Raw genomic sequence first — 13,213 nt, 5'->3', positions numbered from 1 at the left:
AGATTGTAAGTTACATAGGTTTGGAGATGGAAGTGGAGGTTTGGCGAAAAAGAAAGAGTCCTTTCATATCGACAGTTTGAAGGTGGAATTTCATCTAATTCATTCGAGCTCAATGATGGTGCCTTCCAGGTCTGATTTGGTTGAAAGCTCAATTGGCAATGTCAGAGGTAGAAAATAAGGTCGGAACAGTTGCACTGATGGAAGGCAGTTGTGGGACAATTGAACAGTTGATCATATGCTCTCTTAATCGAAATCCAGCTGTTTTTAGCATACCAGAAGCGAGAAACGAATTCACTTAACGAGGAGGAGATTTTAAACCAAGGAAAATGGATTCAAAACGGGCCGGGCAGACCAAGACTGAGGATGATGAAGCTTCAAGCAATCAAAGAGTCTGCACAACATTGAATCTTGATAGTTGCCGGCCAGAAGATATTCCACAGTTTTGTCAACAGAGATGATCATCCAAAATGTACTTGTAGATAAATAGGAGTGGGTATTTTTCTTCTCTTTTCAAAGGTGGCAGAATTTGAAGGATCTTCATGGTTCAGAAGTGCATATGTATTGCCATTGATCTTAAAGAAAGACAGAGACTTTTCATTCGCTACACTTTTTGAAATAGGAAAGAGTTCCTAGAGACCAGCAAGTGACAACAGGGATGAGCGGTAAACTCAAACATCTTGAGTTCGAAATTTGACAACCTCTTCACCGCAAGAGAGAGAGAGAGAGAAATCACTTGTGACGGCATGGATGACCTGCCTTTGACAAAGAAAAACAGTGGCTTCAGATTAAGTAGTCATCTTGATTGCATTATAAGAGTAAAAAATAAAAGAAAGTATAGATGGAGGTTTAAAAATATCGATTGTGTTTGCTTTGGATCTCTAGACTCAAACCCTTTTTCTGTGCACGATTCCCAATATATAATTTCTATAATTTTTTTTTTGATCCGCTATAATTTCTATAATTATTACTATCATTTTTTTCCCTCTCTATCATGTACGAAAGTACTTTAGCTTGAGGCTAAAAAGGAAACTATAGGTATAGTAATAGCATGTTTTTAAACATCATTGTGGTGGTTGCGACCACTTGTCCCCTTAGCTCCATCCATGAGCATACCTCCGTGAAGTTTGCATTCTAAAAAAAATTCAAATATATATATCAAAAAAAACCAAATTTACTAGCCTAAGTAAAAATATCTGGGGTCTACTTCACATCAATGCAAACTAAAAAAGCAAGAGAGCATGATGGGCAACATGAAGATACGATGGAGTTAAAAAGGTCAAAGTTTGTATTTTGAAAATTATTTTGTTGGAAGGGAATTGAATGTCACACTCTCGTTTTTTATACACACTCTCTTTTTTGCCTTTTAGTAAAGTAATACACACTTTTAATACTAAAAAAAATAAAAAAAGAAGTGTGCATGGATATCAAAAAAAGAGAGTGTGAAAATCAATTCTCTTATTAAAAATGTGGGTCCAAATTTTACACAATTCCACAAAAATAAGGAGTTGCATTGTGAATTTAGAGAATTAAGGGGCATTCAATATTATTTGAGTGAAATCTAGGGGTGATAGTGCAGTTTAGCGTTAATTGGGCCTCCTGTCTTGAACCAGCGAGGTTCCCTGCTTAAAACGATTTCCAAAAGCCAGTTTTCTTGGATTTGATTCAATGCAGCCAAACCCATTATTATAAATGCAAAAACTTCATTTAATTTCTCGATAATATGTTTCTTTGTATCAGACTATGTTGAATTTCCCAAGGTTAGTGTTCTTGATGCATTTCTAACATATAAACGATTTAGATCTTTGAAATATATTTGAAATAAGTTCATATTTGACTACTAGTAGCCAAGTTTGTTATTACATTGATTCAATGAATCGAAGCGTATTACTACAACCGCAAAAACTTCATTTAACTGCTCGATAAGATATTCGATCTACGTCCGATTACAATGAATTTTACCAGGGTTAGTTTTCTTGATGATTTTTACAACATGAACGATTTAAATCTTTGAAATAAGTTCATATTTGATTGCTAATATAGCATGACTGTGGTAAGGTGACTTTACTTCGGCATATTCGTCGGGCTTCAAATCAAATCAAAGGCTTTTCATCACCACACTGCACCTCGCCGGGGAAAAGGGGAAATCCATGGCACTCACCGCCTGTCATCTTCTACTTGGATTCTCAATTCTCCATTTCCAAGCATTTCCCCAGCGAAATCCATTGCAAATCATTCAAACTCCTCCACTGTATACCCAATCACTTCACGCGGCCAAACGTAAATCTCTCTCTCTCCCTTTGTGAATTTTGTATCAATATTTTGAGAATTATTGATTCGTCTCGATGAGATAAATCTATAAAGTAAACAATTATGAACAAATGATTTAAAAAATTCACTGTAGACAAAATCAATTCAAACCAGGGCAGATTTTTTAAATGATTTTTGTCTTTATTCAATTTTTTTATATACAAAATAGGCAGGCTTTTGGATTGTTTTTGTCTTAATTCAAAAAAAATAATAATAATCTGATTCATTATTTTTTAAATTTCTCTAGACGAGACGAGACGCACTAATAATCGACAAAAAATGAATACAAAGCTAATAAATGCACGAAAATTTTGAATGGGGAAAAAATAATACTAATTCAGCTTTGTAGGAAACACTTTTTTTTTTTAATAAAGTAAGGATGAAAGTACGAGAAGGAAATCGGGGATGGGGGATGAGACTAGGGGTGTGCACGGGTCGGGTTCGGCCCCCGAACCCGACTCGACTAGTTGGTTATCACTTTTTGGGACCCGAACCCGAACCGAAGGAGGGGGGATACCCGTCCGTGTAACCGATTTTTTTGGTCGGGTCGGGTCCGACCAAAACCGAAGTAAGCTATATGAATTCGTGTCTTTTGGTCGGGTAAGAAAAAACAGCACCCCGAGCCCCGAACCGAAAACTGATTTTTTTGGAAAAGTGTACCCGTACCCGACAGAATCATTTGTTCGGCCCCGCCCGAAACCCTTCGGGTCGGGTCGGGCCCGTCGGGGCTCGGTTTTTTTCACACCCCTAGATGAGACACCCTTCTTTGTAAGCGTGACTTCCAACATGGTTTCTCTACAGGCGATTCTGTTTCTCACGAGTTTAGGACAAAAACTGGGAAAACAAACATCGACGGCTCGTTCTCCATGGGCTAGAGCAAGACCCTTTTCATGACCACAAAATTAGTACAAAGTATGCGGGTTGTGGGGATTTGGAATCAGCCCACGTTCTGTTCGACAAAACGCCGCAACCAAATGTGTTTGCTTGGACTGCAATCCTTTCGGTTTATTTGCGGCGTGGAATGTCGGATGAGTGCATTGGGGTTTTGTTGTGAGATGAAAGTGAAGGGTGCAGTTCCTTACAAGTACGTGTTTCCTAAGGTCTTACGGGCATGCGTTGATTCCTAAGTGGTCTCACAGGGCGCCATTAGTGCACCTACTTTTCAATGAAAAGCCCTTCATTGTTCAATTCCTTTTCTACTGCATTTCCCCTGAAGCATCAACAAAAGGTTTGTAACTAAACAAGATTGTCAGTATTGTAGTTTTTGTATAATTCCCTGGTGTAATTGTTGTACGAATTTGTTTGCGGCAGGACTTGTGGCTTGCTCTGGGCTTAGCCGAATCCGTTTCCCAACCTACACCAAATTCAGCCGCAGCAAACAAACTATAAAAGGTGGCTAAATCACGCGGCCTTAGTGACGAGGACTTCTTCCAGCATCAAACTCTGACGAAGTAAAAGCTCTCAGTCCCCTTCCTTTGTCCACTGAAGGGAAGGATGATTATCTCATATTCCTACCATTCAATCCCCTGGTATCTATCTTGGTTCTAGCTTGAGTCATCCAAGAAAAAAAGGTGAATTTAATTTTTGGAGTATTTTGGACAGATTTTCTAGTCGTCTACAAGGGTGGAAAACCCGATGTTGGGCTTACCCAGTCGTTGTATTCTTGTTAAACATACTTTATCGATAATCCCTATTTATCTTCTCTCAGTATTCCAGGCTCCAGCTTATTTTGTGCATAACATTCAGAGTGTTGCGGGTAAGTTTCTTGTGGGATTTATTGGCCTAGTTGGCACAACATGTGTAAACCAATTATGACAGGAGGGATGGGCTTTCGAGATTTGGGTTTTGTTAACCAAGAGTTGTTGGCTATACTTGGATGCCGGATTCATCAGAGTCCATATCTTCTTTTCAGTAAAGTCTTGAGGGCTAAATATGGCAGGGGAGATTTGTTCTTGGAGGCAAAAATTCGACCCGGTTGTTTGTGGGGTTGGCGCAGTCTTATGTGGGGGTAAGGAGTTGTTAAAAAAAGGGTATGACGTGGAGGGCCATGGCTGTGGTATCAGAACTTTTAGAGATCGTTGGTTTCCTAAGATGCCTAATCTCTTTGTTGCTTCTTCGGGTGTTCAGTCGATGTTCCAAGGTGTGATGTTTTGTTGTCTAGTCTTATAGGATTCAAGTGGATGTGATTTGTCCACGATGTAGACATGAGGAAACCATGGAAGACGTGCTTTGGGTGCGAATTTTCGAACAGAATTTGGCAGCAAACCCAAGTGGATTCCTCCAATCTGGTTTACTTTCGGTTTTTGTGCGCTCATCCCGGATTCACAACAATGATCGAAACCGTTCACTTTATAGAGCTCGTCAAGTTCTCTCCATTTTTAAGAGTCCCACTTCATAAATCCAACTTTTTATGGAAGCATAATCATTACACTCTAAAAGTTATAACTTTTCCTATTTACTATCTATGGAGACATTATTATTACACTTTTTATTCACCAACTTTTTAAAATACTCTCTCCATTCTATATTGAGAGTCTCATACTCTTTCTTGCCATTTTTCAAATCAAAAAATCAATACTTCCATGTATAATTTTACAAATTTTTTCGCACCATATTAAAAATCTCGATTAGTACTTTAATTTGGTGCAAAAAAATTCAAAAAATTACACACGAAAGTAGTTGATTTTTTATTTGAAAAATGACACAATTTTTCATAGTGGACTCTCAAAATGAAATGGATAAAGTAGAATCTAATTTTAAAGACAAAATAAAAAATGTAGGAACTTGTATTCACTAATTTTACAAAATAAATATTTATTAGGGGACAGTCCAAAATAAAATAACGAACTCAAAAAAGAAAGGGGGAGTAGTCTGTTGGATTCCGACCAATGACTTATCGAGACATAGATGTTTAGGAAACATGAACAAGAAACACGAAAGTGCCCATGAACCCTATTAAGCCTCGTTGGAAATTGTATTATTCTTTTGGCCTTTAGTTAAACTTAAACTTAAAATGAGAATTTTGTTCTTATTTGATTTTTTTTCGCATTTGTTAGTTTTGCGCCAAACTTTTGTCGGCTATTGATTCGTATTTACGAGAGAAATCGGAAAAGTAAAATTTCTTTACTTTTATCCAAATATTTTGAGAAATAACCACTTCACTTTTTGCGCTAAAAAATACGTAGTTATTTTTCAAAATAGTTGGGTAAAAGTGATTTTTTTTTTACTTTTCTCATTCATTTTGTAGAGACAAATCTATAACCCACAAAAATTTGACGCAAAACTAACAAATGCAAAAAAAATTCAAATAAAGATAAAATTCTCGATTGTGTTTGGTTGGGAGTTTAGTTTAATTTAGTTTTGGTAATAAGTGGAAAGAAAAATAGAGTAATGATTGAAGATAAGGGTAATGATTGGAGAGAGATAGAGAGAGATGAAAAAATAATAATTGGAGAAATAAATAAGGTAATGATTGAAAAGTAAACTAAAACTAAAACTAAGTTGTTAACCGAACAAAGCCATTGTTTAAGTTAAAGGCCAAAAGAATGCACCCTAATTAACTACCTCTGCCCGTACCCACCCCATCAAGAAATTTTTCGGTGCCTGGATCGGTATATCCTACGTGATATTCGCTCGGCACATTCAAGCCGTCTAATACACTTTTAGATAGTTCGAATTGAAACTCTTTCTCTTCTCTCATCCCAATACTCTCTCTCATTTTTCTCTCTCCAATTCCGAATCGTCAAAAAACGCAATGGACGGCTCAAATGTGCCGAGCGAACACCACGTAATACCCACTCGGCACTCTAATTTTTTTCGCATCGCTTGGGCTTGGGGCAGCTATAAACAAAGATCCCTGTGAAACTTTGAAGTTCCATTTCTGTTCTCTCTCTCTCTCCACATTTCAGTCAACAATGAACACTCCCTACCCGAAACCCATAAACCCATCCGAAACCCGCATCGGTTGGATCGGCATAGGCGTAATGGGCTCAGCCATGGCCTCCCGCCTCATCTCTGCCGGCTACTCCCTCACCCTCTACGCCCGCACCCCTTCCAAATCCCTCCACCTCCAATCCCTAGGCGCCCAACTAGCCCCTTCCCCCTCCTCCCTCGCCCAATCATCCGACGTCGTTTTCACCATGCTCGGACACCCCCCAGATGTTCGACAAATTGTCCTAGACCCCTCCGCTGGCCTCCTCGCTGGCTTAAAACCGGGCGGAGTTATCGTCGACCACACCAGCAGCCACCCAATTCTTGCAAAAGAGATTTTTGCCACTGCCCGAGAAAAGGGTTGTTGGGCAGTGGACGCCCCGGTATCCGGTGGGGACATCGGGGCGAGGGACGGGAAATTGGCTATATATGCCGGTGGGGATAGTGATGTTGTGAAGTGGTTGTCCCCTTTGTTTGATGTAATGGGCAGGGTGACTTACATGGGTAGTGCAGGGTGCGGGCAGAGGTGTAAGATCGCGAACCAAATAACGGTGGGGGCAAATTTGGTTGGGTTGAGTGAAGGGTTGGTGTTTGCTGAGAAGACGGGGTTGGACGTGAGGAAGTTTCTGGAAGCGGTGAGGGGCGGGGCGGCTGGGTCGATGGTGATGGAGTTGTTTGGGGAGAGGATGGTTGGGAGGGATTTTAGGCCTGGTGGGTTTGCTGAGTACATGGTGAAGGATTTGGGAATGGGTGTGGATGTGGTTGAAGAGGGGAATGAAGATGTGGTGGTGTTGCCTGGTGCTGCATTGGCGAAACAGTTGTTTTCTGGGATGGTGGCTAATGGGGATGGGAAGCTTGGCACTCAAGGCCTTATTACTGTCATAGAGAGGATGAATGGCAAGTGAGACTCTCTCTGTTGTGGCATAGTCATTCTAGAACCGCACACAAAACACTTGCACAGTCACATAAGCATGGGGGATTGACGCATACTTCACCATTAGTTTATGTGCGCTCCCCACACCATGTGTATGTTTATGTAATTGTGTGCGGTTGTAGGTTGTTATATGTAACACCCTAGACTCCTAATTATGTTAATTAGTTTGAATGACATGTTATGATCGTATTAGTGTTGGAATTAATCTACACATGTTAATAAGGGTGGTTTTATATGACAAGGCAAGGCTTAATAGGTGGGGATATGGGAAAATCTTTAGTTGTTTAGTATGGACTCAACCACATAGAATAATCTTTCCTAAGAGGTTCTACGTTATTCTCGTTTCCACCGCTTTCTACCGCTTACAAAGAGAGAGAGAGAGAGAGAGAGAGAGAGAGAGAGAGAGAGAGAGAGAGAGAGAGAGAAGAACTCAGGAAATTGGAGGAAGAAGGAAGAATCAAGGAAAAATTAGGGAAACATCATGCTTCGATTGTTTTGGAAGTCTGCACTTGGTAAATTCTTGATTCCACGTTATTGCTGTTTAATTTCAAGGTTTAATTGGTAGGAATCATAGAAACCCCTATTGTGAGGTTTAGAGATGAGTTCTTGATACTAGGCTTGATTTCCTTCGGATGTTCCAAAAACTAGTTGAACCAATAAGTTTTGATTGTTATTCTTACCTTTGGAGATTGGTTTGTGAAGTTTGAGGTTGGTGTTAAGAGCTATTGGTGAGTTCTAGGTTGAAAACGAGTTCTAGGTTAGAATTTGCTGGAAAATCACTGAACCAAGACAGATTACAGTCCTAACTTCGGATGAGCATATCTTTGTTGTCCGGACTCCGATTTGGACAAATTTTATATCAAAATTGAAGCCCCGAAAGTCTACTTTCTAATGGTGGTGGTCCTAGCATCTAATTCCAATCCTATCAAATACTATGACCAAAATACTGCAGACTGGTTCTAGGACTCTATATCGATTTGGGGTTTTGTTATGTTCTGACTTCACCATTAGATTAAGACTTTAACCTTACCTTAGACCTTTTGTTAAGATACCAGGGAGATCTAATGAAAGTATGTAGAAGTTTAAATGTGCTTCATTGAATCTTAATTATAATTACGTTATATGTTTATGTGGGGAACGTGGTTTAGAAGCTCGGATTTGAGGTGAGTGACTTTAATGCATAAATTACATGGTTTGCAGATGTGTTACAATCCAATGTGGAATGCATGTTTTTACTACAAGTTTTTCCACATGATATGTACTCCATGGATATCAAATGGAAGGTGGACATGTTTTCTTATCTATTAATGGCATCCCTGCCGTCCCGGCTTGCTAGGGGACAGTAAAAAGCTAGCAAGATGTGATCTGATATAATTTAGGATAATGCAAAGACGTCTAAGCTTATCCACACCGGGGACGCCTGGTGTTCTGAAATGAATATGTGGGATGTGCATTATAGAACTATTGTTTCATATGCTACGAAGTTCTTTTGGAAATATCCAAAGCTATGGTTTATTAATGTCATTTGATAGTATCCATGGAAAGCATGTAATATATGCATTGGTCTTTCATACTAGCTTCGGCTTATGAAAATGTTTTACCTTTCAGGAATTGAAGAATAGGTGATGTGGTTTCCTTTCGTTTGGACTCGGGCATATATGAGAGCCAATATCTATGTTATCTGCAGGGAAGTTGTATTCAAGTTATCATGTTTTTGATGTTCTTGTAAAAGTTAGAGACATTTGTAAAGTTTCAGGTTATGCACAGCTCTGAGGTGTAACTAGGAGTTATAATTCTTTTGTAAATATAAGTTGTTGCCACATTGGACTTTATAGGATAAGCTTCCGTTGGTTAAGTACTATTGTCCCTTTTAGTTTTATAGTTATGAGATAGTGTATGTCTGAAATGGCCTTGGTGATGGTTTCACCGGCGCTTTGTTATGACTAAGACCTACAAGGAAGGGTCAGGGTCGTGACATTATATAACTGCACAACAATCCTACGTCCCAAAAACCAAAACAGATAATTGAACACGTAAGATGGACGTATGGAAACGATTGTTGGAGGGATCTGCTTCTAAAAGATTGTGACCATTCATGCATTTTCTATGTCCTGTTTCTGTGTTTGTAGAGAACTGCTCATATTTTTGTGGTGACTGTATTGTCTGAGATTATTTTGTTGCTCTTAGAGCCATTATGCATTTCATCAGGATTTTTCTAGCCATTCGCCTGTATTATGTGGTTTTAACCCTTGGAGTCGCTATGTTGAATAAGGGAATGTGAGAGATGTGCCCTAGGATGCTTTTTTTGTGAATTAAAGAAGGTATTGGGTGGATGCTGAAAACATAAAGCAATTCTATATATGTATTTCAATGTTGAACTTATTTGTTCTGTTCCATGTTGTGTTTTCCAGACACTATGAATGAACTGGTGGATATTTTTCAGTGTTATAAAAAAGGAATTAATCAGCATTTAATCGCTGGCGGGGCCTATTCGACTAGATCTGACTAAATGCTATGCGCCGATTACTAAATTGCTATGCACCGATTAATCGCCGATTACAAGGCCTTGAAGCTCAAAGGTAGCCGACCGCCCGATTAGTGCCTAGCGACTTTTAGAACATTCATTTTTCAGCAGTATGAAATATGAATGGCTTGCTATACAAGAGTTTATATACATGCTGTCGTAACCGAAGAAGCTAGTAATTGGAAGTTCAATGAGTTCAGATTTGACGCATTTGGTTTGTTGACAAAACAGCAAAGCAAAGATTTGAATTTGCATGGTGTGGTGTGGTATTGCAGCAAGAAATGGATTTGACATCGTACTGCAATTGTTTTAGTCAAGGACACGATCACCATGATGATTTCTTGTTTTGGGAAATTTTGAAAACGTTGGAGTCGTATACGATTAATTTAATAATTACAACGCATGGAGTTTTATTTCAGAAATGAAGGTATAACCGATTAACCATATAATGCAGACCACGAAACAATATCTTTGCATTACAATTATGTAAATCTCATCCCAAACAGTCGACTGCAAATTTTGCAGGAAAAGAAATAATGACATTTACACATGTGGATTAAAATGTAGAAAGAAAGGAAAAGGAGAAGCTTTTTGCTTCATTGAGAAAGTTGTGAATGCTTCTTCAGCTGCAACATTTAGCAGGGTGGAAGGTCTTTAGGAGGTGGTAGAACAGATTCTTCAGCTGACTTTCCATCCTCAACCACAAAAGCCATCTTTAGCCCCCACATCGTATGAAGTTCTAAATGACAATGCATGAACCAAACACCTATAGAATACAGATACATACGTTGGTTAGCCTCTTCATCAAAGTTGAAAAGGGTACTCTATTGATTAATGTGCTTATTTACAGTAGTTGCGTATCTTTTACCTGGATTATCGGCTCTGAACCTGAAAGCAATCCAACCTCCAGTAGGAACACCAACCGTATTTCTCTCCGGCGGATCAACCAAGTTGAATTTAGCGGGGTCTTTTTGGGGATCGAAGTTTCCTATCCCAGTCCCCACCACAAAGAAGTTGAATCCATGAAGATGAAATGGGTGCGATTCAACAAAGAGGAGGTTAGTGTCTTGTAACACCACTTCAACTGTAGAATTGAAAGCCAGCTTAGTGAGCCTAGTCCCAGTGGTAGTTCCAAGGTTAGCAGTAAGAGGTGCACCCGTGTAATTAAATGGAGTTGGCGGCTTGTCTGGGAAATCAGTTCTAAAAACTCCAGAAGTATTGAAATAATGAGCCTGTAAAAGCCCCACCTTCGGCATCACAAACGTTATGTTGTTTAATGAAGCCACAACTTGAGTTCCATTTTGACAAGTTGGACATTTATTAATTCCTAAACCGATAGTGTAAAAAAGATGTCGGTCAATCTGAAGAGGGACATTTGCGGGGAACTGTGGAGTATTAAGACTTTTGAGTTTGCTATTATAGCTCAGCGCAAACTTGGTGTCATTCGGAGCCGGTAATTGGGGTAAAGTTGGAAGAACTGTGTTTGGGATGCCCCTGTATTGTAGAATAGCAGTAGCAGTTTTATTATCCACTGTGATTGGTGCATCATCGAAAGCCCTTGCAGCCATGAAGTATCGATTTGGAGGTCGGTCAGCTTTTATTAGAACGTTTGTGGTTTGACCTGGGGCGATCAATATAGCTTGGGTTGTAAAGGGCTTGACATAAACTGCATCTATCTCCACAACTGTCATGCTGTGACCGGCTATGGCGAAAAAGAGCTCGTCATTAAGTGCAGCATTGATTATTCTCAAGAGGTATGTTTTTCCGTACTCAACCTCCATGGCAAATGTATCTGCAATAGTAAAAAACTTACTTGTGAGCGTAACTATATATAGAGGTGATGAAGGTAACAAGGACTTGCGGAAGTCCACGTCTGTTTGATATTGTTTTTGCTTTCTTCGATTTTGATTTCAGCATTTTCGTAAGAAAAAGCGATGACTGCTCCGAAAACAGTATCATTTTCTCTGGTTTTCAACTCTCTTTAAAAACACACGTAAAAAAAAATTTGAAAGTGTTTCCTGGAGCATGGGTTTTTTTTTTTCTTTCTGAAAATCTACTTTTGGAAACAGTTCGCAAAGCAACTTTCTGTGTTTTTACGAAATGTGAAAACTAGAACCTGAAGATGGAAACAATATCAAACAAACTCATCGCAATCAGCACAACGGTTTTACATTTCTCGGAGCATGGAAATAGTGGCCCTGGTTTCCCATTGATTGTATGAGCATCGGAGGGCAGTGGTGGCAACCCCAGCTTATTACCTTCGTTAACAATTGTTTCAACATCTTGATTCCACCATTCGCCTGCATGACAAATGTGTGTTAACATTAATACATCCATGTAAGGTATGTAATACAATTATCAGAACTTGTAAATTTCAAAAGAAATGTGTTCCCAATAAAGTGTGGTAACACTATCCTGATGGAGTGCAGTCCGCATCATTACGAACGTATTGCCGCCAGAACTCCATTTTGCTAATTTTCTCGAGAGAAAAAAGAAGAGAGGGTTCAAAGCATTCTTTATCTATTAGTTTTGAGATTTCTCATGCTGACGTGTAGCGAATCTGACCTAAAACTATGTTAGTTTCCTGGTAAGGTTGAGGGAATGGAAATGGAGTTCCTTTCTCTGGCATGATGACAAGGGCGCCATAAACGGTTGCTCTTAGCCACAAGATATGTGCATGCCACCATAACGTTCCTCGTTGACCCGTGACAGTGATATTGTAAACATAGCTCTTGCCAGTTTGGACTGGACACTGTGTTATATATGCCGGTCCATCTGCCCAACCGTTGCGAAATTGTTTCAAACCATGCCTTGCAAAACAATAACACAGTGTTATGTAGATTATTTTGTTTCCAATTTCCATGCATGAAAACTTTAAATCTTCATCTATATATATAAGCACACATACCAATGGATAGTAATGTTGTATTGTGCATGGTTAGTGACATTTATAAGGAGTTGATCTCCTTCTCTCGCATACACTGTAGGCCCTGGGAACATCCCATTAACTGTGACTATGGGTTTTGCATGGCACAACCTGCTCACATTGTTCACTTGTATCTGATACCCCAGAATTAAAGAAGAAAACAAAACAAAACAAAACAAAAAGCTGGTAAGTAATCTTCCCCCCTTTCAAACAAATGCAATATAGTTGACATAATAAATATATTGAAGTTGAATAGGTTTCGCAACCTACATTGAAGTCGTATGTCTTCAACGCCGCGTTCACAGGAAAAGAAAGAAAGATGATGAAGAGAGAGATGGAAAGGAGACATCCTCCCAGTCCTCTATAGCGCGGCATCATTATCTTCCGGTGAAATTCGGTGCCTTTTTTTTTAAGGAGGGAGAGATATGAGTGTTCTGTTTTTGGATGCAGGGGGGGAAAATGGTGTCTTATAGGAGCTTGACTTACTAAGCAGAAGGTTAGGTTGATCAGAATAAAGAGAGCTGGGGATTGCCACTTCAATGGACATTAGGTAAAGCAAGTGCAAAGTATTGGACAAAGCTTTGAAGCAACT

At 39.3% G+C, this 13,213-nt stretch overlaps 2 protein-coding genes and 2 long non-coding RNA genes across 4 annotated transcripts; 3 read left to right on the top strand and 1 right to left on the bottom strand.

Annotated features, from left to right (window-relative positions):
• Positions 1–2,073: 2,073 nt before the first annotated feature.
• LOC131326689 (uncharacterized) lies at positions 2,074–4,343 on the top strand. The gene is made up of 3 exons (XR_009200078.1): positions 2,074–2,277; positions 3,109–3,535; positions 3,619–4,343. It is a non-coding gene; the product is annotated as an uncharacterized LOC131326689 (long non-coding RNA).
• Positions 4,344–6,157: 1,814 nt separating this feature from the next.
• Positions 6,158–7,403, top strand: LOC131326507 (probable 3-hydroxyisobutyrate dehydrogenase-like 2, mitochondrial). Its single transcript, XM_058359307.1, has one exon. It carries the CDS (start codon positions 6,222–6,224, stop codon positions 7,140–7,142), a length of 921 nt encoding a protein of 306 aa, XP_058215290.1. The 5' UTR covers positions 6,158–6,221; the 3' UTR covers positions 7,143–7,403.
• A 290-nt stretch (positions 7,404–7,693) lies between these two features.
• Positions 7,694–9,026, top strand: LOC131326508 (uncharacterized). The gene is made up of 2 exons (XR_009200012.1): positions 7,694–8,334; positions 8,780–9,026. It is a non-coding gene; the product is annotated as an uncharacterized LOC131326508 (long non-coding RNA).
• Positions 9,027–10,076: 1,050 nt separating this feature from the next.
• On the bottom strand, positions 10,077–13,213 carry LOC131326506 (laccase-11). The gene is made up of 6 exons (XM_058359306.1): positions 12,892–13,213; positions 12,604–12,755; positions 12,261–12,505; positions 11,867–11,995; positions 10,564–11,487; positions 10,077–10,461 (listed from the first exon to the last, which is right to left on the bottom strand). Exons 1-6 carry the CDS (start codon positions 12,997–12,999, stop codon positions 10,331–10,333), a joined length of 1,689 nt encoding a protein of 562 aa, XP_058215289.1. The 5' UTR covers positions 13,000–13,213; the 3' UTR covers positions 10,077–10,330.

Source organism: Rhododendron vialii, chromosome 5a, assembly GCF_030253575.1.
Source record: "Rhododendron vialii isolate Sample 1 chromosome 5a, ASM3025357v1".
NCBI lineage: Eukaryota > Viridiplantae > Streptophyta > Magnoliopsida > Ericales > Ericaceae > Rhododendron > Rhododendron vialii.
The sequence above is the reverse complement of the archived record's forward strand: the minus strand, read 5'-3'. Positions and strand labels throughout refer to the sequence as shown.

Excerpts from the sequence above, each read along its gene's own strand:
- LOC131326507 (XM_058359307.1), top strand. The coding sequence starts at position 6,222 with ATGAACACTCCCTACCCGAAACCCATAAACCCATCCGAAACCCGCATC.
- LOC131326506 (XM_058359306.1), bottom strand. The coding sequence starts at position 12,999 with ATGATGCCGCGCTATAGAGGACTGGGAGGATGTCTCCTTTCCATCTCT. Across the intron at positions 12,506-12,603 it reads TACAACATTACTATCCATTG|GCATGGTTTGAAACAATTTC; the intron begins GTATGTGTGCTT and ends TTGTTTTGCAAG. Across the intron at positions 11,488-11,866 it reads ATTTCCATGCTCCGAGAAAT|ATACATTTGCCATGGAGGTT; the intron begins GTAAAACCGTTG and ends TTACTATTGCAG.